This window comes from Canis lupus, chromosome 2 (genome assembly GCF_003254725.2).
Source record: "Canis lupus dingo isolate Sandy chromosome 2, ASM325472v2, whole genome shotgun sequence".
Classification (NCBI taxonomy): Eukaryota; Metazoa; Chordata; class Mammalia; order Carnivora; family Canidae; genus Canis; species Canis lupus.
In genome coordinates, this window is record NC_064244.1 from 1,972,441 (window position 1) to 1,999,860 (window position 27,420).

Consider the following 27,420-nt stretch of genomic DNA (forward strand, 5'->3'; position numbering starts at 1 on the left):
AGTATGAAGACTGTATACCCAACCACCGTCTGATTATAAGTGACAATAAAATATTAATTCTACCCTTTTAAAAAAAAATGCATAGATTTAAATGATGGATTTTTTTTTTTACAGTGATAGCAAATTAATTTATTTAGTACTTTTTCCAGTCCATATCATCAGGAGGGTTGATTTCAACTTTCCTTTTACCTACATCAGACCAGTTGGTACTCAAAACTGTACCACCAGACTCCATAAATGATTTGTTCATGGCACGTTTCACTTCATCAGAACCATCTGAATAGATCTGCTGAAATAATTTGTTTAAAGCTGCATCTACCTCCAACTTCTCATTTTTTTCTTCTTCTTTGATCTCACCAACCAATTTATCCCAATTTCTTGTATAATGAGATGACGATGGATATAAGTTCTTTACATCTGCTATGAACTGTTTTGGTTTAGGCACATCTCCTTGCCCCTCTAGCTTTTCCCATCTCACAGCCTCTGTCTTTTTCATTTTAATTTCAATCTTTGTCGAAAGTACTTTAAATGTGCTCTGTTCTGGTATTATAGGATGAAGAAGTCTCAGTTTCAAATTGTAATCCTCTCCAGAAGGAAGTTTCACCAAAGCAGACAACTCTTTTTCTGAAAATTCCACATTTACATTATTCTTCTGAACATTCTTGATCATAAGTGTAATGATTACTTGAGATTCTGTTTGATACCAGTCATACTTGATTTTTGACTGATGAGTCCTTTAAGAATCAGACACCTCAGGCTGTGATCCATTCTGAGCCTCTTGACACTTTTTGATCCAGACAGTGAAATCAGGATCTGCACTATGGATTTCTATGCCATGAAGATACACAGTGAAGCCAGGAAACAGCTCCTCGAAGTCTGAATGATTCGTACAAAAATTTCCAAAGGCTCCAGCAACAAGCACTCCGTGGGGGTGAAACCCAAATATATAGTTGTGACTTGGATCCAAATCCCAAGTTTTTGATGACTAATTGGAAAATAGTCCTTAAAATACCTCCAAACGGTCCAGCTTCTGACCCAGTTGGATCTCCTGCCTCCCTGCTCTGGGTCCGCCAGTTCAGAATCAAAATGGTGAGTTAAACATTGAAGACTACAAAATAATGCCATCTTTGTGAATAAAAATATGCATAAATTATTTCTACTTATTATAGATACACATATGTGAGAAAATATCACAAATGAACAACTTATGATGATTTATACCAATTCATGACAAAAGGTTACTTTTGGGAAGGGATGGTTAACTTTATAATATTTTATTTCTTGAAATAAAAAGACTGGAAATAAATCAAATGACGTGTAAAATTTGTTGTATTTGGGAGCTGTATTTTAGTTATTTTTTGTGCTTTTCTGTTTTTTAAATTTTCTTAAAATTAAAAAATTGTCTTCTAGACCATAAGATCTTTAAGAGCATACAATGTTATTACTATATTATCGACTTTTCCCTATGCTGTACTTTTTATCTTTATGTACCATCTATTGATTTTTGACAAAGATGACAAAATAACGTAGAGAGGAAAATTAAACCTTAATAGTCAACATAATAATATTATTGGCTCAAAGGAATATACTGACGTCAAGTCAAAAGGAAGACAGGAAATGCTGACATGCTGAGTCAAAGATTAAGGTCAACATTTCTGGAGAGCATGACAGGAGCACATTAGAAAGCACCAGTTAAGATCTAGTCAATCTTGCTTGTTATTGTTGCCATGTTTTAAGTGTGTGTTCCTGGTCTTGCTAGTGAGTACTTCTTGCAAATAAAATAAACATTAATATGTTTAGATACATTAAAAAAAAAGCCACCCTGCCCTCCAGCTCACCCTCTCCTCTCCTGGTGACCCCTAAGCTTCAAAGCCTCTTGCTCCAGCCCTGTGGCTTCCCTAGAAGCCATGGCTTAGAGTGGAGATGCTGCAGAACCCTGGCCCACCGGCAGCCTCCAGGCAAGTCAGCTAGACTCCAAGCACCTAGGTCCTGTGCAGAACCCAGGCCTTCAGGCTCTCTTTGGATGGGATCAAGAGGCCAGGCTGTGTCCTGGCCACCAGGTCCTGCCCATTTCCATGCATCCCCACCATGCTGTCTAAAGAATGTAATTTATTTGGGCACCCCCAAGCTGCTTTCTCTCCTAACTCTCTGCCCTCCCTTATCACACTCCCAGCTTCTCTTCTCTACAGATACATATGTGTATATAATTATATATATATATTTTTTGCCGGGGTCTGGCTTTTGTTCCTGCTCAGGCCCTGGTACCCCTTTCCACTGTGTGTGTGTGTGTGTGTGTGTGTGTGTGTGTGTGTGTGATAATGCTGTGGGAGGGGGACTCTGCTTGGAATTAAAAGGTTGCATTGGGGGAAAAAAAAGTGCATAGTAGGAGGACCCTAAACTTGCCTTATCCCCCAAACACAGCTAGATGAATATCAAATTATTCTGAACACCTGAGAAATCAGTCTGAAGACTGAGAGAACAAATTGTATAACTCAGAGAAGAGAGGCCACATTGTGAAAGGTAGGAGATGCAAATATGTGGTTTTGGGGAGAAGAAAATCACCAGTGCTATGGAAAGGAGGGAGAGAGGAGAGAAAGAGAGAGAGAGAGAGAGAAAAAAAAAACAGTATAGAAACAGTATAAGAACAGTATAAAAACAGTATAAGAAAAATACTTCCCCAAAACCATTGATGGGGAAAATGAGACGGGCTAATTATTGCAGGTTTACAGGCACCAGAGTTCAAGGACTAATGTTTTTGAAGTCTGCACTGTTGCTGGGTGGAGTCTGGCAGGTGTAGATGTGCTCCTGTGGAGAAAGGGCAGAAGTATGGGAGCAGACAGCTTGGTCCGAGGCTCCCTGGGTCACACTGGAAGAGACACTTCCCCTTTTGGGAGTGCATTTAGGAGAGGTGGCACTGCCTTTCTGGGGTCAAAAGAGACAGCAGCTGCCATTGAGCTGCCCCATTCATTAGCATATGAGTAGAGACACCTGCTGAAGGCAGCTAACTGGGAGCCAGCTTTTTGCTGTGCTTTAACATAAATTCCCAAGACCCTGCATGTTTGTGTGACTGCCCTTCTGGAAGAAAACGGCACCAGCGTGGCAAGACCGTCGTCCAGAGGATCAGCATGGGTCTGTGCCATGCCAGGTCACTAAAATTTGGAGTTTTGAAACTGAGCCATTGCACTTGAGATACAGCGTAGTAGCACTGTACTGCCAGGTGGGCAGACAGCTGGGATACAGACACGGTGAGGGCAGAGATCTGAGGGATACCTGGAACAAATGAGGGGAGATTATTTGCTTTTCTGGGAGGGCTTCCCAAATAGCAGCAGCACAGCAGTCTCTTCTCCAGGGACAAGATATCAAACTGACACCATTTCCCAGCACCCCACCCCCCAAGCCCATCAGCACAGATAGACTTCAGTGAGCAGCACAGAGCCCACAGTGGAAGCTTGAGCAGTATACACCAATTCCCACCCTCTTGTGCCCTGCAGGTGCTTCTGAACTAGGGCAAGTGTGCCTGAGAGAGCAGCAGTGGGCCCCTCCCCTAGAAGACCAGCACAACCCCTTCACCCCACATATGCACCAAGTCTACTGACCAAAGAGTGCTACAAAGCTTAAGCTCTACGGAAAATAGGACAAGCAAACTAAAACACCTAGTTAAAACTCACCACACAGGAAATGCCTAGGTCACTCAGTTGGTTAAGGGTCAGACTTCACCTCAGGTCATGATCTCAGGGACCTGAGATCAAACCCCTTGTGAGGTGCCCTGCTCAGCAGGGAGTCCTTGTCCCTCTGCACCTCCCCTTATTCATGCACTTAGTCTTTCTCTCTCAAATAAAATCTTAATGAAAAAAAAATCACACCACACACTGGGCAAGATCCAAATACCCACTACCTCACCACTACAGGCAAGGAGAAACTGCAAAGTACTGACCTGAGGGAAAGAGCTCACAGAAGAGTGCACACTGCATACACCAGAAACATTTCTTGAAGTGCCAGGCCCTAGACAGTATATGATCTCTTCTTAATATAGCCATTACTCTCATGCATAGGAAACATAACAGGCTTCCCTAACACATAGAAGACAGAGACCTAGACAAAATGCCAAGATGGAGGAATTCACACCAAAACTAAAAACAAGAGGAGGCCACAGCCAGGGATCTAATCAAAACAGATATAAGCAATGCCTGAACCAGAATTTAAGACAACAATCATAAGGATAATAGCTGGGCTTAAGAAAATCATAGAAGACACCAGGGAGTCCCTTACTACAGAGATAAAAGACTTAAAAACTAGTCAGGCCAAAATTTGTAAAACTATAACAGAGATGAGAAACTGATTGGATGTAATGACCACAAGGTTGGAAGAATCAGAAGAATGAATAAGTGATATAGAAGATAAAATTATGAAAAATAATGAAGCTGTAAAGAGAGAGAAAGACAATATTGGATCACAAATGTAGACTTAGGGAACTCAGTGACTCCATAAAGTATAATAACCTTGAATCATAGGAGTCCCAGGACAAGAAGAGAGGGAAAAAGGGCAAAAGGTTTATTTGAGCAAATTATAGCTGAAAATGTCAGTAATCTGGAGAAGGAAACAGCATCCAAGTCTAGGAGGCACAGAGAATGCCTATTGAAATCAACAAAAGCAGGCCAACATCAAGACATATAGTAAAATTTGCAAAATACAGGGATAAGGAAAGAATGCTGAAAGCAGCAAGGGAAAGGAAAACCGTAACCTACAAGGGAAGACAAATAAGATTCCCAGCAGATCCTCTACAGAGAAGTGACAAGCCAGAAAGGAGTGACAAGATATACTCGACATGCTGAATGGGAAGAATATGCAGCCAAGAATATTTTATCCAGGAAGGCTGTCATTCAGAATAGAAGAATAGAGTTTCCCAGACAAATAAAAACTAAAGGAGTTTGTGAATGCATTTATAAACCAGCCCTGCAAGAAAATTAAAGGGAGTGGCCTTGAAAGAAAGATCAAAAGCAACCAAGACTAGGAAGGAACAGAGAAAATCTCTAAAAACGCTAACTTTACAGGTAATACAATGGCTCTAAATTCATATCTACCAATAATTACCATGAATGTAAATAGACTAAATGCTCCAATCAAAAGACATAGCGTATCTGAATGGTTAAAAAAAAAAAAAAAAAAAAGACCCATCTGTATGCTGCATACAAAAAAAGACCCATCTGTATGCTCATTTTATTTTTTAAAGATTTGTTTATTTATTTATGATAGAGAGAGAGAAAGAGAGAGAGAGAAACAGGAGGAGGAAGAAGCAGGCTCCATGCTGGGAGCCTGACGCAGGACTCGATCCTGGGACTCCAGGATCGCGCCCTGGACCAAAGGCAGGCGCCAAACCTCTGAGCCACCCAGGGATCCCCGAGAGGCTCATTTTAGACCTAAAGATACCTGCAGAATGAAAGTGAGGGGATGGAGAAGCATTAGCATGCTAATGGACATCAAAAGAAAGCTGAGTAACCATATTTCTATCAGACAACCTAGATTTTAAACCAAACACTATAACAAGAGATGAAGAAGAGCAGTATATCATAATGAAGGGGTCTATCCAACAAGATGATGTAATGATGTAAATATTTATGCCCCAAGCTTGGGAGGACCTAAATACATAAATCAATTAATAACAAACATAAACAAACTCATTGATAATAATACAAAAATAGTGGGGGACTTATCACTCCACTTACATCAATGGACAGATCATCTAAGCAGAAAATCAAAAAGGAAATAATGGCTTTGAATGGCACAGTGGACCAGATGGATTTAGCAGATATATTCAGAACATTTCATCCTTGAGCAGCAGAATACACATTCCTTTCAAGAGCACATAGAATATTCTCCAGAATAGATCACATACTGGGTCACAAATCAGCCCTCAACAAGTACAAGAAGACTGAGATCATACCATGAATATTTTTAGATACCACTGCTATGAAACTTGAAGTCAACCACAAGAAAAAAAAATTTGGAAAGACCAACACATGAGGGTTAAAGAACACATGGGGGTTAAAGAACATCCTACTAAAGAATGAATGGGTTAACAGAAACTTAAAGAAAAAATTTAAAATACATGGAAGCAAATGAAAATGAAAACACAACAGTCCAAAACCTTTGGGATGCAGCAAAAGCTATCATAAGAGGGAATTACATAGAATACAGGCTACCTCAAGAAGCAAGAAAAGTCTCAAATACATGACCTAACCTTACCCTTAAAGGTGCGAGAAAAGGAACAGCAAATAAAGCTTAAAGCCATCAGAAGAAGGGAAATAATAAAAATCAGAGCTGAAATTAATGATATAGAAACAGCAATAACACCACCACCACCACCAACAACAAAAAAAACCAGTAGAATAGATCAGTGAAACTAGATGGTAGTTCTTTGAAAGAATTAATAAAATTGATAAAACCCTAGCCAGGGATCCCTGGGTGGCGCAGCGGTTTGGCGCCTGCCTTTGGCCCAGGGCGAGATCCTGGGGACCCGGGATTGAGTCCCGCGTCGGGCTCCCGGTGCATGGAGCCTGCTTCTCCCTCTGCCTATGTCTCTGCCTCTCTCTCTCTCTCTCTGTGTGACTATCGTAAATAAATAAAGATTAAAAAAAAAAAAAAACCCTAACCAGATTTATCAGAAAGAAAAGAGAAAGGGCTCAAATTAATAAAATCATGAATAAAAGAGAAGAGGTCACAACCAATACCACAAAAATACAAACAATTGTAAGAGAACATTATGAAAATCTATATGCTAACAAATTGAACAATCTGGAAGAAATGGATAAATTCCTAGAAACATATAAACTACCAAAAGTGAAAGACAAAAAAATGGAAAATTTGAACAGACCCATAACCAGCAAAGAAATTGAATCAGTTATCAAAAATCTCTCAACAAACAAAAGTCCAGGGCCAGATGGCTTCCCAGCAGAATTCTACCAGACATTTAAAGAAGACTTAATACCGATTTTTCTCAAAGTGTTCCAGAAATAGAAATGGAAGGAAAACTTCCAAACTCAATTTATGAGGCCAGCATTATTACTTTGTTTTCCAAACCAGACAACGACTCCACTAAACAGGAGAATTACAGGCCAATATCCCTGATGAACATGGATGCAAAAAATCCTCACAAGATACTAGCAAATTGAATCCAACAATACATTAAAAGAATTATCCACCACAATCAAATGGGATTTATTCTTGGGCTGCAGGTTCAGTATTCACAAATCAATATGATACATCACATTAATAAAAGAAAGGATAAGAACCATTTGATCCTCTTAGATGCATAAAAAGCATTTGACTGAGTAGAACATCCATTCTTGATAAAAACTCTAGCAAATTAAGGATAGAGGGAATGTACCTCAACATCATAAAGGCCATATATAGAAGACCCACAGCTAATATCATTCTCAATGGGGAAAAACTTCCTCTAAGGTCAGGAACAGAGATGTCCACCCTCACCATTGTCATTTAACATAGTACTGGAAATCCTAAACACAGCAATCAGAAAACAAAAACAAAAAGCATCCAAATTGGCAAGGAGGAAGTCAAACTTTCACTATTTGCAGATGACATGATACTCTATGTAGAAAACCCAAAAGACTCCACCAAAAAATTGCTAGAACTGATACACGAATTCAGCAAACTTTCAGGATACAAAATCAATATACAGAAAAACCATAAGATACTTAGGAATAAACCTAACCAAAGTGGTAAAAGACCTGTACTCTGAAAACTATAGAACCCTTATGAAAGAAATTGAAGAGGACACAAAGAAATGGAAAAACATTCCACGCTCATGGATTGGAAGATCAAACGTTGTTAAAATGTCTATACTGCCCAAAGCAATCTACACATTCAGTGCAATCTCTATCAAAATAACACCAGCATTTTTCACAGAGCTAGAACAACCATTCTAAAATTTGTATGGAACCACAAAAGACCCTGAATAGCCAAAGTAATGTTGACAAAGAAAAGCAAACTGGAGGCATCACAATTCTGGACTTTAAGCTCTATTACAAAACTGATCATCAAGGCAATGTGGTACTGGCACAGAAATAGACAAGGGAATAGAATAGAAAACCCAGAAATGGGCCCTCAACTCTATGGTCAACTAACCTTTGACAAAGCAAGAAAGAATATCCAATGAAAAATAGACAGTCTTGGGACACCTGGGTGGCTCAGTGGTTGACCGTCTGCCTTCGGCTCAGATCATGATCCAGGGGTCCTGAGATCCAGTCTGCATCAGGCTCCCAGGAGGGAGTCTACTTCTCCCTCTGCTTATATCTCTTTCTCTCTGTGTGTGTCTCATGAATAAATGCATAAAATCTTTTTAAAAAAAATAGTCTCTTTGGGATCCCTGGGTGGCGCAGCGGTTTAGCGCCTGCCTTTGGCCCAGGGCGCGATCCTGGAGACCCGGGATCGAGTCCCACGTCGGGCTCCCGGTGCATGGAGCCTGCTTCTCCCTCTGCCTATGTCTCTGCCTCTCTCTCTCTCTCTCTCTCTCTCTCTCTCTCTCTGTGACTATCATAAAAAAAAAATCTCTTCAACAAATGGTGTTGGAAAAACTGGACAGCGGCATGCATAAGATAGACATTTTTCTAAAGAAGACATCCCGGGCAGCCCGGGTAGCTCGGCAGTTTAGCGCCCCCCCTTCAGTCCATGGTGTGATCCTGGAGATCCCCTGCAGGGAGCCTGCCTCTCTCTCTGCCTATGTCTCTGCCTCTCTCTCTCTCTCTCTCTCTGTGTGTGTCTCTCATGAATAAATAAATAAAATCTTAAAAAAAAAAGGAAGAAGAAGACATCCAGATGGCTAACAGACACATAAAAAGATGCTCAACATCACTCATCCTCAGGGAAATATAAATCAAAACCATGATGAGGTACCACCTCACACCTGTCAGAATAGCTAAAGTTAACAACTCAAGAAACAGATGTTGGCAAGGATGTGGAGAAAGGGGAATGCAAACTGGTGCACCCACACTGGAAAGCAGTGTGGAGGTTAAAAATAGAACTACCCTAGAACCCAGCAATTATACTACTAGGTATTTATCCAAAAGATACAAAAACACAGATTTGAAGGGAACATGCACACTGATGTTTATAGCAGCGTTATCAGCAATACCCAAACTATGGAGAGAGCCCAAATGTCCACAGACTAATGAATGAATAAAGAAGATGTGGGGACACCTGGGTGGCTCAGCGGTTGAGTGCCTGCCTTTGGCTCAGGGCATGATCCCAGGTCCTGGGATCGAGTCCTGCATTGGGGTCCCTGTGAAGAGCCTGCTTCTCCCTCTGTGTATGTCTCTGCTTCTCTTTCTCTGTGTCTCTCATGAATAAATAAATAAAATGTTAAAAAAAAAAAAAAGAAGATGTGGGATGGCGTGCCTGGGTGGCTTAGTTAATCCAACTCTTGATTTCAGTTTAGGTCATGATCTCAGGATTATGAGATTGAGTCTCATGTTGGGCTCTTTGCTGAGTGTAGAGTCTGTTTAAGATTTTCTCTATCCTGGGATCCCTGGGTGGCTCAGTGGTTTGGCGCCTGCCTTTGGCCCAGGTCGTGATCCTGGAGTCCCGGGATCGAGTCCCGCGTCGGGCTCCCAGCATGGAGCCTGCTTCTCCCTCCTCCTGTGTCTCTGACTCTCTCTCTCTCTGTCTATGTCTATCATGAATAAATAAATAAAATAAAATAAAAAAAGATTTTCTCTATCCTTACTTCTGGCCCTCCCCTCTAATTCATGCTCTCTCTCTCTCTCTCTCTCTCTCTCAAAGAAAAAAAGAAGTGATATATATCTACAATGGAATATACTCAGCCATCAAAAAGAATGAAATCTTGCCATTTGCAGCAACATGGATGGAGCTAGAGAGTATTATGCAAAGCAAAATAAATCAGTCAGAGAAAGACAAATACCATAGGATGTCACTCATATGTGGAATTTAAGAAACAAAACAGATGAACATAGGGGAAGGGGGAAAAAAGAGAGGGAGGAAAATCATAAGACACCCTTAATGATAGAAAACAAATGGAGGGCTGAGAGAGGGAAGAGGGCAGGGGATGAGCTAGATGGGTGATGAGTGTTAAGGAGGGGACTTGTGATCAGCACTGGGTGTTATATGTAAGTGATGAATCACTAAATTCTACTCCTGAAAGCAACGCTTCACTCTATAGTAACTAGCTACAATTTAAATAAAAATTTAAAAAGAAAGTACTGAAGAGAGACTGCAGAGGTAAATACCAATGAGAAGAATTTGATTCACTGTGAAGAACTTTAAAGAGTCTCAGGACAAGTAGGTACCAGGCATTTCATAGAGTGGGGGCTGAAAATAGGATTCAGTTGAGAATCTGTAGAAGGATCAGGTACACCTTTGGATTCCTTTTCATACAGAGATTGTTGTCCATTTGAGTGAATGGATCCTCTTCTACTATACTCTCAACTTCTAGACCTGTTTGTACTCCACTTAAAGTGAATTGGAAAATAAAGTTTTGGAGAACAGTATGATATCTGAAACACTGATGATTCCCAGATGAATCAAAACATACCCTTAGTTCCTGTGGTTCGGACACACATGTATAGCTTTCTATTTAACATCTCTATTCAAATGCCTGATAGATATTTCAGATGTAACATGTTCAAAATAGAATTCTTAATTCTTGTTTTCCCTGCAGACTTGTTCTTTCCCCAGTCTTCTTTATCTCAGCAAATGGCAACTCAGTTGCTCAGGCAACTGGTAATAACTCCTGAATCATCTTTTTCTCTCAGTTAGAGGTAGCAAACTCACTTAGGTTACTTTTAAAATAATTCCCTAATTATTTAATTAATTCCTTAGTATAGTATTTCCTATGCTAAAAACCCTAATCTGAGCATCTTTAGCTAAAACACTGTAATAGTATACTAACCAGTGTCTTTGTTTTCATTCTTGCTCCCTATTATGGACTGAATTGTGTCCCCCTCAAGTTCAGATGTTGAAGTCCCAACCAAAAATATGTAATCGTATTTGGAGATAAGTTCTGTAAATTAAAATCAGGCTATTAAGATGAGGTCCTAAACCAATACAACTGGTGTTCTTATAACAAGAGGGAGAGATACCAGATGTGTGTGCACAGAGGAATGATCATTTGAAGAGACAGCAAGCTATCTGCAAGCCAAGGAGAGAAGCCTGGAACTGATCCTTCTTTTATGGCCCTTAGAGGAAACAACCCTGCTGGCATCTTGATCATGAATTCCAGTCTCCAGAACTGGGGGGAAATAAATTTCTATTGTTTAAGCCAACTCAACCTATTGTATTTTTGTTGTGGTGGCCCTAGAAAACATCCCTCTCAACCCCAGTGAATTTGAATTTGTGAAATATGGGAAACTGGATCACCAGATTAGATTGCCCATGCTTAAAAACTTCCAGTGACTTCCCAAGTGGTTAAAATGAAATTTAACCTTTTACCATGGTTTATAAGGTTCTAGAAGATCCGGTATTTGTCTTACTTTTCAATTTCATGCTGTAAAACTCTCCTCTTTGCTCACTATGCTCTGGTCATACTGGCTATCTTTCTATTCCACAAACATACCAAACTCATCCAATCTTCAAGTTTTTTTTTCACTTGCTGCTGCCTCTGCCTGGAAATCATGTTCTGCACATCACTGTATGACTGGCCACTTCTTGCCAGGTAAGCTAAAATGTCACCAGCAAAGAGGCCTTTACTAATTGCCTTAGCTAAGCTATCACCTCTTTCTCACCTTATTCTATTATTATGTTTAATTGTCTTTAGAGTATTGATTACTAGATTTAATTATACTTTTCATGTGTTTACCTAGTTTTCCTTCTCACTAGAATGTAAGGTAATTGAGTCCAAGACTCTGTGAATGCTGTGCCCAATACCTAGAACACTACATGGCACATCATAGATGTGATATAATGATACAGTGAATCAATGAATGAAAGGATGGGTACATAAATTTATAATTCTGCCCGGTTGAAATGTTTTTTTTTTTAACATTAGCTCAGTAAACATTGAACACCTAAGTGACAACTAACATGTTATGAGGAGACTCTGGCAGTCCTTTGGAGAGGCCCTCACAGACCACACGGAAGTGAGGCCTCTTCCCAATGTCACTGAGAAATTGACACCTTCTGCCAGCAGCAATGCAAGTGAGCTTGGAAGCAGATCCTCCAGCTACAGTCAGTCCTCAGATGACTGCAGTCCTGGCCAATATCATGACTGCAACCTCATGAGAAACCCTGAATAAGAACAATTTAGCTAAACCATCCTGAAATTCCCAACCCACAGAATCTGTGGAAAATAAATATTTATTCTTTTAAGTACTGGATTTGGGGATAATTTATTGCCCAACAATAGACTAGATAACGAGTACGTTCACAAATCTGGAAACTAGGATTCATCCTTGATAGCTTTCTTCTTCCTCGATTCCAATATTGAAGCCATCTAAATAGCTCCCAAACCTTCCATTTCTCCCTGTTTTTCCCACCACTATCCTGTTGCAAACTGCTGTCAGTTCTCAGTTGGGCAAATGCAATAATCTTTTACCTGGTCAGCCTGCAGCCATTTTGGCCTCCCTTTAATCTGTTCTCCACTCTGAGGCTATCATGTTCTTTTCCAAACACATAAATCTCACAAATTCCTCATTTCCCCTAAGTAAATTACAATGGACTATGACAAATTCTAAAGAAGAGGTAATCTTAGAGACTATATGTCAACAGAAAAGGAGCAACAAACTTATTAAGAGTAGGAACAAATTCTTCTACCTGTTTTATTAAAAATGTTCAGTATAGGGATCCCTGGGTGGTGCAGCGGTTTGGCGCCTGCCTTTGGCCCAGGGCGCGATCCTGGAGACCCAGGATCGAATCCCACATCAGGCTCCCAGTGCATGGAGCCTGCTTCTCCCTCTGCCTGTGTCTCTGCCTCTCTCTCTCTCTGTGACTATCATAAATAAATAAAAATTAAAAAAAATAAATTAAAAAAAAAGTTCAGTATATAGTATATAACCTTGGGACAAAATTCAGATCACACTAAAGGGTGAAGTAATGACTCTCTCCTGTTTCTGTGTCCCTAGTTCTCTCTAGACAACAGTTATGCAGTTTTTCTTTTTAATTTTTATTTATTTATGATAGTCACACACAGAGAGAGAGAGAGGCAGAGACACAGGCAGAGGGAGAAGCAGGCTCCATGCAGGGAGCCCAACGTGGTACTCGATCCCAGGTCTCCAGGATCGCGCCCTGGGCCAAACGCAGGTGCTAAACCGCTGCACCACCCAGGGATCCCACTTAGTTTCTAAATGTGTCTTTCTAGATAGACAATGCATATCTGTTTATTGGCAATTATGAGAAGTGCTTGAGTAAGCCACCCTTGTCTCTAAATCTTGGCCTTCACCCTGCTTTCAAACACATTGTCTATACCCCCTTTTTAGATTAAAACCACTCTGTTTTCAAAACCAGGTAAGGGCAATGCAGACATAATTTATCTTCCGTTTTTTGTTTTTTTTTCCAAAAGGAGTTTTAATGATAACAGTAGATCTACGTATTTTGATTTAGCCTCCAACTCCCTAACCCATTAATCCTTTGTTTCAATAAATGTCATCTTTCATAGCTATCTACATATACATTGTCCTGTGCCAACATCTCATTTTTTGTGGGTGAAGTTTTTTATGGTACTTGCTGATGTTTGACCTTTTCATAGATTTTTTTTTTTAGAGGAGACTGCTTCAGGAGCCAGGTTCATGGTTTTTATTAAAGCTTGTGACTAACGTTAATTATACTCCCTTTGTTGTGTGTAATTATTTAATTTTTTTGAACCTAAATCCAGGGCATCACTTTTAATCTTTCCTAAATGTCATGCTGTTTGTTTCAATCAATTTCTGGAGCCTGAATATAAAGAATCTTGATTCTATGTTGACCTATAAATTGAATTAATTTGACATTGATTTATTAACTGCCTAGTGTTTGCACATTACTATGCTTTTCTAAAATTTCACCTATCTTTAACATGAGAACCAGAAAAGAGGGCCAGCAGTCTATTCTCCCTCATCACAAGGTTTTAGACAAGCCAAATAAAACGGAGAAGAAAAGCCTGAGTTGGTGAAGATGAAGGAGAGAATTGGGAAGAAGACCAGATAATGAAAGGGTGAAACTTAGTGGAAAAAGTAAATAAGTAGGAGTGGTAGCCTGGCTTATTTGGTAGAGTATGTGACTCTTGATCTTGGGATTGTGAGTTTAAGCCCTAAATTGGGTGTAGTTTACTTTAAAAAAAAAAAAAGTAAAGGAATATCTGGCACTATCTTCTGGATTTGTGCATCCATGGAAGTGTATGTGTGTAAATGTATGTGTCTCAGTACTGTTTTCTTAACAGCTAGTGGGCTGTACTTAAGCTCATCTAAATGTTAGAGACAGAACTGGTTTGCCATAAAGTTGATGAAGCTTAAATTCCTTTCAGAGCCCTCCTTCTGGGCCCTAATATTATTATTTGTAATTTTTTTTAAAAGATTTTATTTATTTATTCATGAGAGACACACACAGAGAGGCAGAGACACAGGAAGAGAGAGAAGCAGGCTCCATGCAGGGAGCCCAACGTGGAACTCAATCCCAGGACTCCAGGATCACGCCCTGGGATGAAGGCAGATGCTCAACTTCTGAGCCACCCAGTCATCCCTATTATTTGTAATTTTGTATTCTTCTTATCTTAAAGAGGAGCTCTCAAGTCCTGGATTTGGTGAAGTTTCATTTCATTGTGACACTTTAAATACAGTTAGGAAGGATGAATAAGGGACAGAATATGAGAACAATATTAGTCTAAACAGGCTAGAGAGGGGATCGCTGGGTGGCTCAGCAGTTTAGTGCCTGCCTTTGGCCCAGGGCATGATCCTGGAGTCCCGGGATTGAGTCCCACATCAGGCTCCCTGCATGGAGCCTGCTTCTCCCTCTGCCTGTGTCTCTGCCTCTCTCTCTCTCTCTCTCTTTCTCTCTCCCTCTCTCTCTGTGTCTCATGAATAAACAATAAAATAAAATCTTTAAAAAAATAAAAATAAACAGGCTGGAGAAAACCATGCATTGATACATGTATCAATTTTGAGGCAAGTAGAATTGGGGTGGTACACCTGGAAGTCTCCTTGATGTCTAGTTTACACCATTTATAGAGATCAAGCAGATTATGGGATCCCTGGGTGGCGCAGCGGTTTGGCGCCTGCCTTTGGCCCAGGGCGCGATCCTGGAGACCCGGGATCGAATCCCACATCGGGCTCCCTGCATGGAGCCTGCTTCTCCCTCTGCCTGTGTCTCTGCCTCTCTCTCTCTCTCTCTCTGTGACTATCATAAATAAATAAATTTAAAAAAATATATAGAGATCAAGCAGATTAGACACTGAATGAAAAAAATATTAGCGAGCTTAGCATACTGATTTTACAACTAGTTCTTTCCCTTAATAGATAGCATTATTTAACTTAGATTTTATGGGATTTCAACAGTTTGGGCTGGAACTAACACTGAAAATCACCTAGTTTGAGTTTCTTATTACCAAGACAAATTTAAATGACTTGTGTGATGTTAAAGCTACAACACAGATCTTCTGTTTCTTGTAGTCTGTTATTACTAAACTCTCTCTAATTAGACACCGTTTCCCTCTGCGGTGCCAGAATTAGAGCAATGAGTGGAGCACAAGCTGTGTTATTACCAATGGCAAAAGCGGCTGCTCTAGTTCTGGACTTACACATCTTCCAATTACACTTTTGTCATTGGAGTAGAACTGAGTTATACAAAGATTGGTTTGGAGTCGAGGTATTATAGGAGAAGTAGGAGTTGATCCAGAGGAAACAAGAGTGTTAGCCTGAGTAGTGATGACCAGGCTGTACAAAGATCCTGCATGCTTTTAGCTGAGGGGGTCTAGATCTTGGTCTCAAAGGTTCTACACTGGGAATTAGTAGGCATGAATCTAATGTGTTGACACTTCCATCACTTAACTCTTCATTCTGACTTGCAGAATGGCTGGATAACTATTGACCCTAAAAATCAAATCAGGGACTTTGATTAAGTTAATATATTTAAATATTAAATAATATTTAAAACACTTTCTCACATATGGCTAGACATGGTACTAATGAGATCAAAATTTGACCTTTGTATAAACGAGTTAGCTGCATGGTGAAAGCATGGTCCTATAGCTGTAGGCTATCTTTCCTACAATTTTAAGCCCAAGAGAGATGAGGTGAATGTCTGTTGATGGCTTAATACCTTTCATCTTTACTAGAGAAAAAGGTCAAATTACATGCTCAATTAATTAGTCATCCTCAAATGCTCTTCTTCTTTTTTTTTAAATGAACTTTATTTTTTTTTAATTTTTATTTATTTATGATAGTCACACACACAGAGAGAGAGAGATGCAGAGACATAGGCAGAGGGAGAAGCAGGCTCCATGCACTGGGAGCCCGACATGGGATTCCATCCCGGGTCTCCAGAATCGAGCCCTGAGCCAAAGGCAAGCGCTAAACCGCTGCGCCACCCAGGGATCCCCTCAAATGCTCTTCTTGATGCTGAAGTAGTGACCCAGCAACAGATTTTTGAAAGATAGTGAGGTAGAGAATTTAAAATTCTGGGTTAATATTCTCAAAGCCAAAAATTCTCATCTTTGATGAAGTTGAGTCTTTTAGTCCATTTTCTCTTTTGTGAAATGGTATAATAATACTTGTCCTGCCTACCTCCTAGGGTTGAATGACAAAACTAGAAAACATGAAACCATACTTTTTCTTTATATATTAACACATACTTCTTTGTTCTTTGTAGCAGGGTGTGGAAGATTAACATTGAAAACAATTAGCATGGCCCCTTATTTTCCTTCCCTGCTTTAGGAGTTGTTCAGCCCATTATGGGGGAAATTGGAATAAAGTTGGAAGGGGACATTTTTCTGAATGGAATGAAAATACCTTTTTGTGTGTGTGCTGGTGATTTGAGTTTGATTTCCCAGAGTGTGACTGGGAATTTTATCAGGGAAATAGAAGAAAGAAGAAATTTAGAATGAGAGTGTATAAAAGGGTGGGGATTGGAGTTAATAGAAACAGGAAGCTATAGAAGAATTTTAAAAATTTGTGACACTCCCTATTAGGAAATTGTGAACTAGGAAAGTTTCCCAAGCCCAGAAGGAGTCTAAGCCTGGAAGTGACAGATTGCTGTTGAGATACTGCTCAAGTACCTACTAACTGTGGAGTCAGAGTATTGGCTAGTTGACGGCTAAGCATGAAAGAAGTCTTTTCTCTGTCAACTTCAGGTTGTTCTGTGTACATTTAGCTCAGCAATACCCTAAAGAAATCTGTAAATCCAAAGAATTTCTCTTTATTAGCACTTGTTAGAGACTATCTTCCAAGAAATAGACTCTTACCTGTAGAGAGGTGGGTGGTGATGGGTAAAATAGGAGATAGGGATTAAGGAGTGCACTTGTGATAACGCTGGGTGCTGTATGGAAGTGTTGAATCACTACAGTTTACACCTGAAATTAATACTACACTATATGTTAACTAACTGGAATTTAAAGATTTTTCAAAAATATATTTGAGAGAGAGAGAAAGAACAAGCAAAGGGAGAAGAGCAGAGGGAGAAGGAGAAGCAGACTCCTTGCTGAGCAGGGAGCCCGACATGGAACTCAATCCAGGACCCTGAGATTATGACCTGAGTTGAAGGCAGCTGCTTAGCCAATTGAGCCATCTAGGTGCCCCCTAACTGAAATTTTAATAAAAACTTAAAAAATAAAGGAAAGAGACTATAGAGGCGCCTGGGTGGCTCAGTTGGTTGAGTGTCTGAGTCTTGATCTCAGCTCAGGTCTTGATCTCAGGGTTTTGGGTTTGAGCCCTGTGTTGGGCTCCATGCTAGGCATGGAGCCTACTTTAAGAAAAAGATGGAGGGGCACCTTGGTGGCTCAGTTGGTTGAGCCTCCACTTCTTAATTTTGGCTCAGGTCATGATCTCAGGATTGAGGGCAGGACCCACACTTGGTGGGGAGGCTGCTTGAGGATTCTCTCCCTCTGCCCCTCCCCCCTTTCTAAAATAAATAAATCTTAAAACAACAATAATAACAAGAAGACACTATATTTTCCCTATTGTATATTACCTACACTGAGCATGTTTGGGTACTCAGAGCCAAGATAGTAAAGTATGAATGTTCCTCATATCCTCTAGCTCTATAGATGGCACTAGGACCACCATCAACAACTTAGAAGCCTAATCATAATTTTTTCATTAATAAAATGATGGCAAGGATAAACTGAATGGGTAGGTATAATTATAGTTTGGGGGAAGAATTACAATTCCAGGAGTTATGGTGAAAATAGGTTTAAACAATTTTTAGAATGAAAATCATTTTGAGGAAATTATGATCAGAAATATGACCTATAATTTTTTTAAATTCTACTTCAAAAAAACATTCTAGGGGTGTCTGAGTGGCTCAGATGGTTGGGCATCTGCCTTCAGTTCAGATCATGATCCGGGGTCCTGGGGTCCTGGGGTCCTGGGATCAAGCTCTGCATTGGGCTCCCTGCTTTTTCCTCTCCTGCTCCACCTGCTTGTGCTCTCTCTCTCTCTCTATGTCAAATAAATAAAATCTTTTAAAAATTAAAAAAAAATTTAAATTAAAAAATAAAAACATTCTAAATGTTTCTTTGTCAAGTAACATCAATTTTTATAGTCTATGGACATCCAGTGTATATAAACGTTCTATGTTTAACTAAATGTTAAATTGAGTTTAGTTCAATTATTTTATTTTTTATATGTTAAAATATGATTAAGAAAAAAAAAGTGTACTTCTCATGTAGGATCACCACATGTCAAAGACTTTTTAAAATTGTTGCTATTTATCTTCATTTTCTTTTAAATCACTTTATTGAGGTCGACATGTAAAAACCTGCACATCTTTTAACTTAATGTATACAAGTCTGACTTTAAGTATACACTCATGAAACCATCACCACCATCAGGGTCATTGATGTATCCATTGCCTCAGCAAACTTCCTCTTTCTCCCTTTGTGATATGAAGATGTAAATGATGATGATGATGATTCAAAGAACACTTAACATAAGAGAACTACTCTTTTAGCAGATTTTTTTTTATTTTTTTTATTTTTATTTTTTTTAAATTTTTTTATTTATTTATGATAGTTACAGAGAGAGAGAGAGGCAGAGACACAGGCAGAGGGAGAAGCAGGCTCCATGCACCGGGAGCCCGACGTGGGATTCGATCCCGGGTCTCCAGGATCGCGCCCTGGGCCAAAGGCAGGCGCCAAACCGCTGCGCCACCCAGGGATCCCTTTTTATTTTTATTTTTTTTAAATTTTTTTATTTATTCTTTTAGCAGATTTTAAGTACACAATAGAGTATTGTTAGCTAAAGAACTATGCTAAATAGCAGCTCTCCATAACTTATTTGCCCAACATAATGAAACTGTGTACCCTTTGACCTTTATGTCCCCAGTTTTCCCTACTCACAGACCCTGGAAACCACCATTCTAGTCTCTGTTTCTATGAGTTTGACTATTTTAGATTCCACATACTAGAAGTGAGATCTTGTCATTCTCTGACTTCTTTCACTTAACATACTGTCCTCCAAATCTATCACATTGTCACATATGGCAAGATTTCTTTCTTTTTAGAGTCTGAATAATATTCCATTGTATGTATATAAAACATTTTCTTTACCCATTCATCCATTAATGAACATTTAAATTGTTTCCATACCTTGCCTATTATGAGTAATGTGGTAGTAAATGTGGGAGTGCAAGTTTCTCTTCAAAATCCTGATTTCAAAAAAAAAAAAAAATCCTGATTTCAATTCATTTGGATAAATATCCAGAAGTGGAATTTCTATATCATGCGGTAGCTCAATTGTTTATTTTTGGTGGTGTGTCCATACTGTTTTCCTTAGTGGCTACTCCAATTTGCATTCCCACCAAAGGTGTACAGGTAGTTCCTTTCCTCCACATCCTCACCAATGCTTGTTATTTTCTGATTTTTGGTCATGCACATCCTAACAGGTGTGAGGTGATATCTCAATGTAGTTTCAATTTTCTATTCCCTGATGATTAGTGATGAGACCTTTTCATGTACTTGTTGGCCATTTGTATATCTTCTTTGGAAAAATGGCTATTCAAGTCCTCTGACCTTTTTTTCTTTTTTAAGATTTTATTTATTTATTCATGAGAGACACACAGAGAGAGAGAGAGAGAGAGAGAGAGAGAGAGAGGCAGACACAGGCAGAGGGAGAAGCAGGCTCCATGCAGGGAGCCTGATGTGGGACTCCATCCCCGGACTCCAGGATCATGCCCTGGGCCTAAGGCAGGAGCTAAACTGCTGAGCCACCCAGGCGTCCCTCCTCTGATCATTTAATTGGATTTTTTTTTTTTTTTTGACTACTGAGTTGTACATGTTCTGTATATATTTTGGTTATTAACCCTTTATCTGATATATGGTTTGCAAATATTTTCTCACATTTTATAGCTGCTTTTTCATTTAGTTGATTGCTTTATTTGCAGAAGATTTTTAGTTTAATGTATTCTCACTTGTTTATTTTTGCTTTTCCTGCATGTGCTTTTGGTGTCATATCCAAAAAAATCATTGTCAAGACCATTGCAATGATTTTCCCCCCAACTACTCTAAAACTTTTATAGTTTAAGTCTTTAATCCATTTTGAGTAGATTTTTGTGATCCAGTTTCATACTTTTGCATGTGAATATCCAGTTTTCTCAGCACTATTTATTTAAAAGACAATCCTTTCCTCATTTTGTATTCTTGGTATCCTTGTCAAAGATCAATTGGCCATATATGCATGGGCTATCTATACTGTTCCACCGATCTTTGTGTGTTTTTACATCAGTACCATACTATTTTGATTACCACACCTTTTTTTTTTTTATTTTATTTTTTATTTATTTATGATAGTCACACAGAGAGAGAGAGAGAGAGAGAGAGAGAGAGAGAGGCAGAGACATAGGCAGAGGGAGAAGCAGGCTCCATGCACCGGGAGCCCGACGTGGGATTCGATCCTGGGTCTCCAGGATCGCGCCCTGGGCCAAAGGCAGGCGCTAAACCGCTGCGCCACCCAGGGATCCCCGATTACCACACCTTTATAAAATACTTCGAAATCAGGAAGTATGATGTCTTCTACTTTGTTCTTTCTCAAGATTTCTTTGGCATTTGGCTTTAATGCCATTAGAATTTGATAGGAACTTGTGTTGAATCTATAGATTGCTTTGGGTAGAATGGACATTTACCAATAATTATTAATTCTTTCAATCCATGAACACAGAATATCTTTCCATTTACTTGTATGTTCTTCAGTTTCTTTATTTTTTATTTTGTTTATTTTTTAAAATTGAAGTATGGTTGGCATATACTACATTAGTTTCAGGTATATAACATAGTGATTTGATATTTATTTACATGATGAAATGATCATCATGATGACTATACTTACTATTTGCCATTATACAAAGTTATTGTAATATTACTGATCAAATTCCTCATGCTGTACTTTACAACCCTGTGACTTATTTCTTTTATGACCGTCAGGTTGTACCTGTTAATCCCCCTCACCCATTTCACCCATCCCTCCACCCAGCTCCTCTCTGACAACCAGTTTGTTCATTGTCCATGGGACTGTTTCTGTTTTGTTTGTTAGATTCCACAAGTGAAGTAATATGATATTTGCCTTCCTTTGTCTATGTTATTTCACTTAGCATAATGCACTCTGGATACATCCATGTTGTTGCAAATGGCAAGATTTCATTCTTTTTTATGGCAGAGTAATATTGCATTCCGTGTGTGTGTGTGTGTGTGTGTGTGTGTATGTATGTATGTATATCACATCTTCTTTATTGATTCATCTATTGATGAACATTTATGTTGCTTCCATGTCTTAGTTACTGTAAATACTGTTGCAATGAACATAGGGTGCATATATTTTTAGAATAAGTGTTTTTGTTTTCATTGCATAAATCCCATTGCTGGATCATATGATAAATCTATTTTTTGAGATTTTGAGGAATCTCCACACTGTGTTCCATAGTGGTGGCACCAATTTACATTCCCACCAACTGTACATGAGGATTTCCCTCCTCTAAATCCTTACCAACATTTACTATTTTATGGCTTTTTGATACTAGCCATTCTGACTTGTGTGAGATGATATTTCATTGTGGTTGTGATTTGTACTTCCCTGATGATTAATGTTGTTTAGCACCTATTCCTGTGTCTGTTGGCCATCTATAAGTTTTCTTTGGCAGAATACCTATTTAGGTCATCTGCTCGTTTTTTAAAACTGAATTGTTTGGAATTTTTTGGTGTTGAGTTATATGAATTATTTATATATTTTGGATAGTAACCTCTTATCAGATATATTATTTGCAAATATCTTCTTGCATTTGGTAGGTTGCCATTTCATCTTTTAATGATTCACTTTGCTGTGCAAAAGCTGCTTAGTTTGCTATAACCCCAAGTGTTTATTTTTGCTTTTGTTGCCCTTGCCTAAGGAGACAGAACCAAAAACATATTGCTAATACTGATGTTCAGGGAAGCCTATATTTTCTTTTAGGGGTTTAGTGGTTTCAGATGTTACATTTAATTTCTTAATCCATTTTGAGTTTGTTTTATGTTTGCTATAAGAATGTGGTCCAGTGGGATCCCTGGGTGGCGCAGCGGTTTGGCGCCTGCCTTTGGCCCAGGGCCTGATCCTGGACACCCGGGATCGAATCCCATGTCGGGCTCCCGGCATGGAGCCTGCTTCTCCCTCTGCCTGTGTCTCTGCCTCTCTCTCTCTCTCTCTCTGTGACTATCATAAAAAAAAAAAAAAAAAAAGAATGTGGTCCAGTTTCATTTTTTGCAGGTAGCTGTATGATTTTCCCAAAACCATTCATTAAAGAGATTCTCTTTTCCCTATTGTATATTCTTGCCTCCTTTGTTGTAGATTAATTGATCATGTGAGTGTGGGTTCACTTCTGGGCTCTTTGCTCTGTTCTATTGATCTGTGTGTCTGTTTTTGTGCCAGTACCATACTGTTTTGATTACTATAACTTTGTAGTATATCTTGAAATCTGGGATTGTGATGCCTCCAGCTTTGTTCTTTCTCAAGTTTGCTTTGGCTATTCAAGGTTTGTTTTGTTTTGTTTTGTTTTGTGACTCCATACAAATTTTGGGATCTTTTGTCTAGCTCTGTGAAAAATGCTATTGGTGTTTTTATAAGGGTTGCATTAAATCTGTTTTTGGGTAGTATGGGCATTTTAGATTACTAATTCTAATTCATTGCTATTACTTGGTCTGTTCAGATTTTCTCTTCCTATTTCTTCCCAGTTTTGGAAAGTTATATATTTCTAGGAATTTATCATTTTTTTCTAGGTTGTCCAATTTGTTGCCATGTAATTTTTCATGATATTCTCTATAATCCTTTGTATTTCTGTGGTGTTGGTGATTATTTCTCTTCTTTCACTTTTTATTTGAATCCTTTCTTTTCTTTCCTCCTTTTGTTTATTGTGTTTGTTTCTTTTGTTTTTGTTTGGATGAGTCTTTCTAAAGTTTTAGCAATTTTGTCAATCTTTTCATAGAACCAGCTCCTGATTTCATTGATTTGTTCTATTGCTTTTTCTAGTTCATTTATTTCTGCTCTAATCTTTATTTTCTTCCTTCTACTGGTTTTGGGTTTTGTCTGTTCTTCTTTCTATAGTTCCTTTCATTATGGGTCAGGTTGTTTATTGGAGATTTTTCTTGCTACTTGAGGTTTGCCTGTATAACTATAATCTTCCCTACTAGAATGGCTTTTGCTGCATCCCAAAGATTTTTGACCATTATGTTTTTGTTTTTATTTCTCTCTATGTATTTTTTTAAATTTCCTCATTGATTTCTTGGTTGACCCATTTATTATCTAGTAACATGCTATTTAACCTCCATGTGTTCGTGGTCTTTCTAGATTTTTTTCTTGTGGTTGGAAAAGATGCATGATATGGTTTCAACCTTTTTGCATTTATTGAGACTTGTGAAATTTTTTTTTCTACTGATCTAAGAGAGATGAAAAAGTGAAATCAATTGCAGGTCTATGGTGTATTTCAGTTATTTACAAATTGGAGAGTATAAAATATTCAAAGACAATGAAAAGCAGAAGCCCCCCCAAAGGGGGATAAACAGGAAAGATGTGCTATAAGTAATACCTGGTTTTCCTTTGAAACAAAATTTTTCCCTGTAATCTCTCATCTTGTGATCAAAATAATCTTGAAAGAAAAATTATTGTTTAACACAAAGTAAGGCCAATTTTATTAGTTTTGTCCTGACTATTTGTATAGATACATCTGAAGTGTTATTTTATCACATAAGCCTTTTTAAATTGTTTAATTTTGCAGCTACTTATCTTTATTCAATAGATATGTCCAAATCTAGAAGTTGTGTATGCATTGTTATTTATATTTATCTCTCCTTGTCTATTATTTGTACTCTATGTATAATATAAATATTATATATATAAAGTTGTACCTTTTATCATTGTATAATTTGGTCTTTATTTTATCCATTATTTTAGCCAATTATATGCACTATTTCACCCATCAAGGACACTCTTTTACCCCCAAAAAATGAGGTCCATAGAGTATATTCATTCCCCCATATCCATTTCTTCCCTCTGCCCTCTGCTCCTCATATTTTTCTTTTCATTCTGTTTTTCAAGTCATGTAATCCAGTCACCCACTGAAGGACATCTGGGTATTTACAGGTTTTGGCTATTACAGATAAAGCTTATTTTTCTTTTTATTTTGTTAAAAGATTTTTTAAAGATAAAATCTTTAAAAAAATAAATAAAATAATTTATTTGAGATAGAGTGAGAGAGAGAGAGAGAGAGAGAGAGAGCAATCGAGCATGAGTTGGGGGGAGAGGCAGAGAAAGAAGGACAAGCAGGCTCTTTACTGAATAGGGAGTCTGACCGAGGGCCTGATCCCAGGACCCTGAGATCATGACCTGAGCCAAAGGTGAAGGCTTAACTGACTGAGCCACCCAGGAGCCCCATAGGTAAAGCTTCTTTGAACATTTATATATGGTTTCTTGTGTGAATTCAACTCTTTATTTCTCTAAGATAAATGCCCAAAAGTGAAACTGCTAGGTTGTAGAGTCATTGTATGTTCAGTTTTCAAAGAAACCTCCAAAATATTTATTGGATATAAAAGTGATTCCACTTTTTATTCCAACCAATGATGTTTGAAAATTGATCATTTTTCTGCATTCTCACTAGCAGTTGGTATTATCATTATTTTTTATTTTAGTAATTCTAAAAGATGTATAGTGATAGCACATTGTGGTTTTAATTTGCACTTTGCTAAGAGCTAATGAGGTTTAACAACTCTTCATGTTTTATTTTTCATTTGTATATCCTCTTCAATGAAATGCTTCTTCATATTTTTGCCTACTTTCTATTGAGAATTTTTGGTTTTCTACTATTCAGTTTTGAGAATTCTTTATGTATTCCAGACATGAGTGCTGTCTTAGTTCATTCAGGCTGCAATAAGGAAGTACCACAGACTGGGTATCTTATAAATAAGAGAAATTTATCTCTCACAGTTCTGGAGGCTGGAAGTCTGAGATCAGGATGCCAGCATATCTAGATGAAGGCCCTCTTTTGTGTTGCAGATTTCTCATTGTATCCTCCCGTGGTGAAAGGGGCTTGGTGCCTCCATAGAGCCTTTTGACAAGGAACTAATCCCAGTCATGAAGGTGGAAACTTCATGTCTTTATCACCTCCCAATGACCCCACCTACTACTAATACCATCTTCTTGGGGTTAGAATTTCAACATATGAATTTTGGGAGGACACAAACATTCAGACCATACCAAAACCCTTGTCAGATATATAGTATGCAAGATCCTACTTGTCTTTTCATCCTCTTCACAGAATCTTTTTTTTTCATCCTCTTCACACAATCTTTTTTTTTTTTTAATTTTTTTTTTAAATTTTATTTATTCATGATAGGCACACAGTGAGAGAGAGACAGAGGCAGAGACACAGGCAGAGGGAGAAGCAGGCTCCATGCACCGGGAGCCCGACGTGGGACTTGATCCCGGGTCTCCAGGATCGCGCCCTGGGCCAAAGGGAGGCGCTAAACTGCTGTGCCACCCAGGGATCCCCCTCTTCACAGAATCTTATGCAGAATAAGTTTTTAATTTTGATGAAACCCATTTATCAATTTTTTCTTTTCATAGGTCATGTTTTCATGGTCAAAGTCTTCTTTGATTAGAACTAGATCTTGAAGACTATATCCTTTATGTCTTTCTAAAAGTTCCATAGTTTTAAGTCCGTTATTAATTTTTGTGTTTTTTATATAAGATATGAGACTTATATTGAGATTCTTTTTTTGGGGGGGGGCGCTGTAGATGTCCAGTTGCTCCAGCACCATTATTAAAATGGTCTGCTGAACTTTTAAAAAGAATTTATTTAGGGCTGCCTGGGTAGCTCAGCGGTTTAGTGCCACTTTTAGCCCAGGGCTGATCCTGGAGACCCGGGATGGAGTTCCACGTCAGGCTCCCTGCATGGAGCCTGCTTCTCCCTCTGCCTGTGTCTCTGCCTCTCTCTCCCTCTCTGTGTCTCTCATGAATAAATAAATAAAATCTTAAAAAAAATAAAAAGTTTATTTATTTATGTATTTGAGAGAAAGAAAGGGAGAGCATGTGAGCAGGGGGAGGAACAGAGGGAGAAAAACAAGCAGATTCCACACCTAGCATGGAGCCTGGCATGGAGCTCAATCCCACAACCCTGAGACCAAGACCTGAGCCAAAATCAAGAGTCTGACTTTAACCAACTGAGCCACCCAGGCACCCCTGGTCTTCTGAACTTTTTAATTGGAAAATTATTTTTAAGTGTTGTACTTGAATCCTTTTAAGTATTTTTATTGTTTGTCCATTTTTTTTTATCTTCAGATTTTTATCTGTCTTTTCTAGCATTTTGGTTTAATCATTATTAAAAATTCCTTATGCTGCCTGGCCTTTCCCCCTCTGGGAGCTATAGTATGACCATTCTTTTTCCATATTTTATCATTGAGCTTTAGGTCTGCTTATCTAGGTATATTAATGAGCAGAAGCTATAGGAGGTAAAAGATGAAAAAATGTTTAGCCTGTGGCAGTGCACAGGCAAGCTAGTAGTTCCTTGCTAGGATAGAAGCTTCTCTCTTCCCCATTCCCTCTGTGTTCTTCTAGCCTCTGAGACAGGATAAAAAGTCTACTGAAATAGTAGTTCTTTTTAGCATACTAATATTGGTATTCGCCAGGGAGTTCTGAGTGCCTCACATGAGTCATCACTCCCAATAAAGACTAACACCTCACCCAGCTGCTTTTGATTCCAGGAACTATTTGGCATGGGGGCAGAAAATAGGCTGGGGTTGGAAGTGCAGGGGAAGGA

General features: G+C 38.7%; 2 protein-coding genes across 7 annotated transcripts in view; one reads left to right on the top strand and one right to left on the bottom strand.

The window, feature by feature from the left end:
* The window catches only part of CUL2 (cullin 2), a 166,580-nt gene that overhangs the window by 21,632 nt on the left and 117,528 nt on the right, over positions 1–27,420 (top strand). The gene's annotated exons all lie outside the window — the stretch shown is intronic.
* On the bottom strand, positions 100–1,300 carry LOC112678993 (protein SGT1 homolog). Its single transcript, XM_035714054.2, has one exon. It carries the CDS (start codon positions 668–670, stop codon positions 134–136), a length of 537 nt encoding a protein of 178 aa, XP_035569947.2. The 5' UTR covers positions 671–1,300; the 3' UTR covers positions 100–133.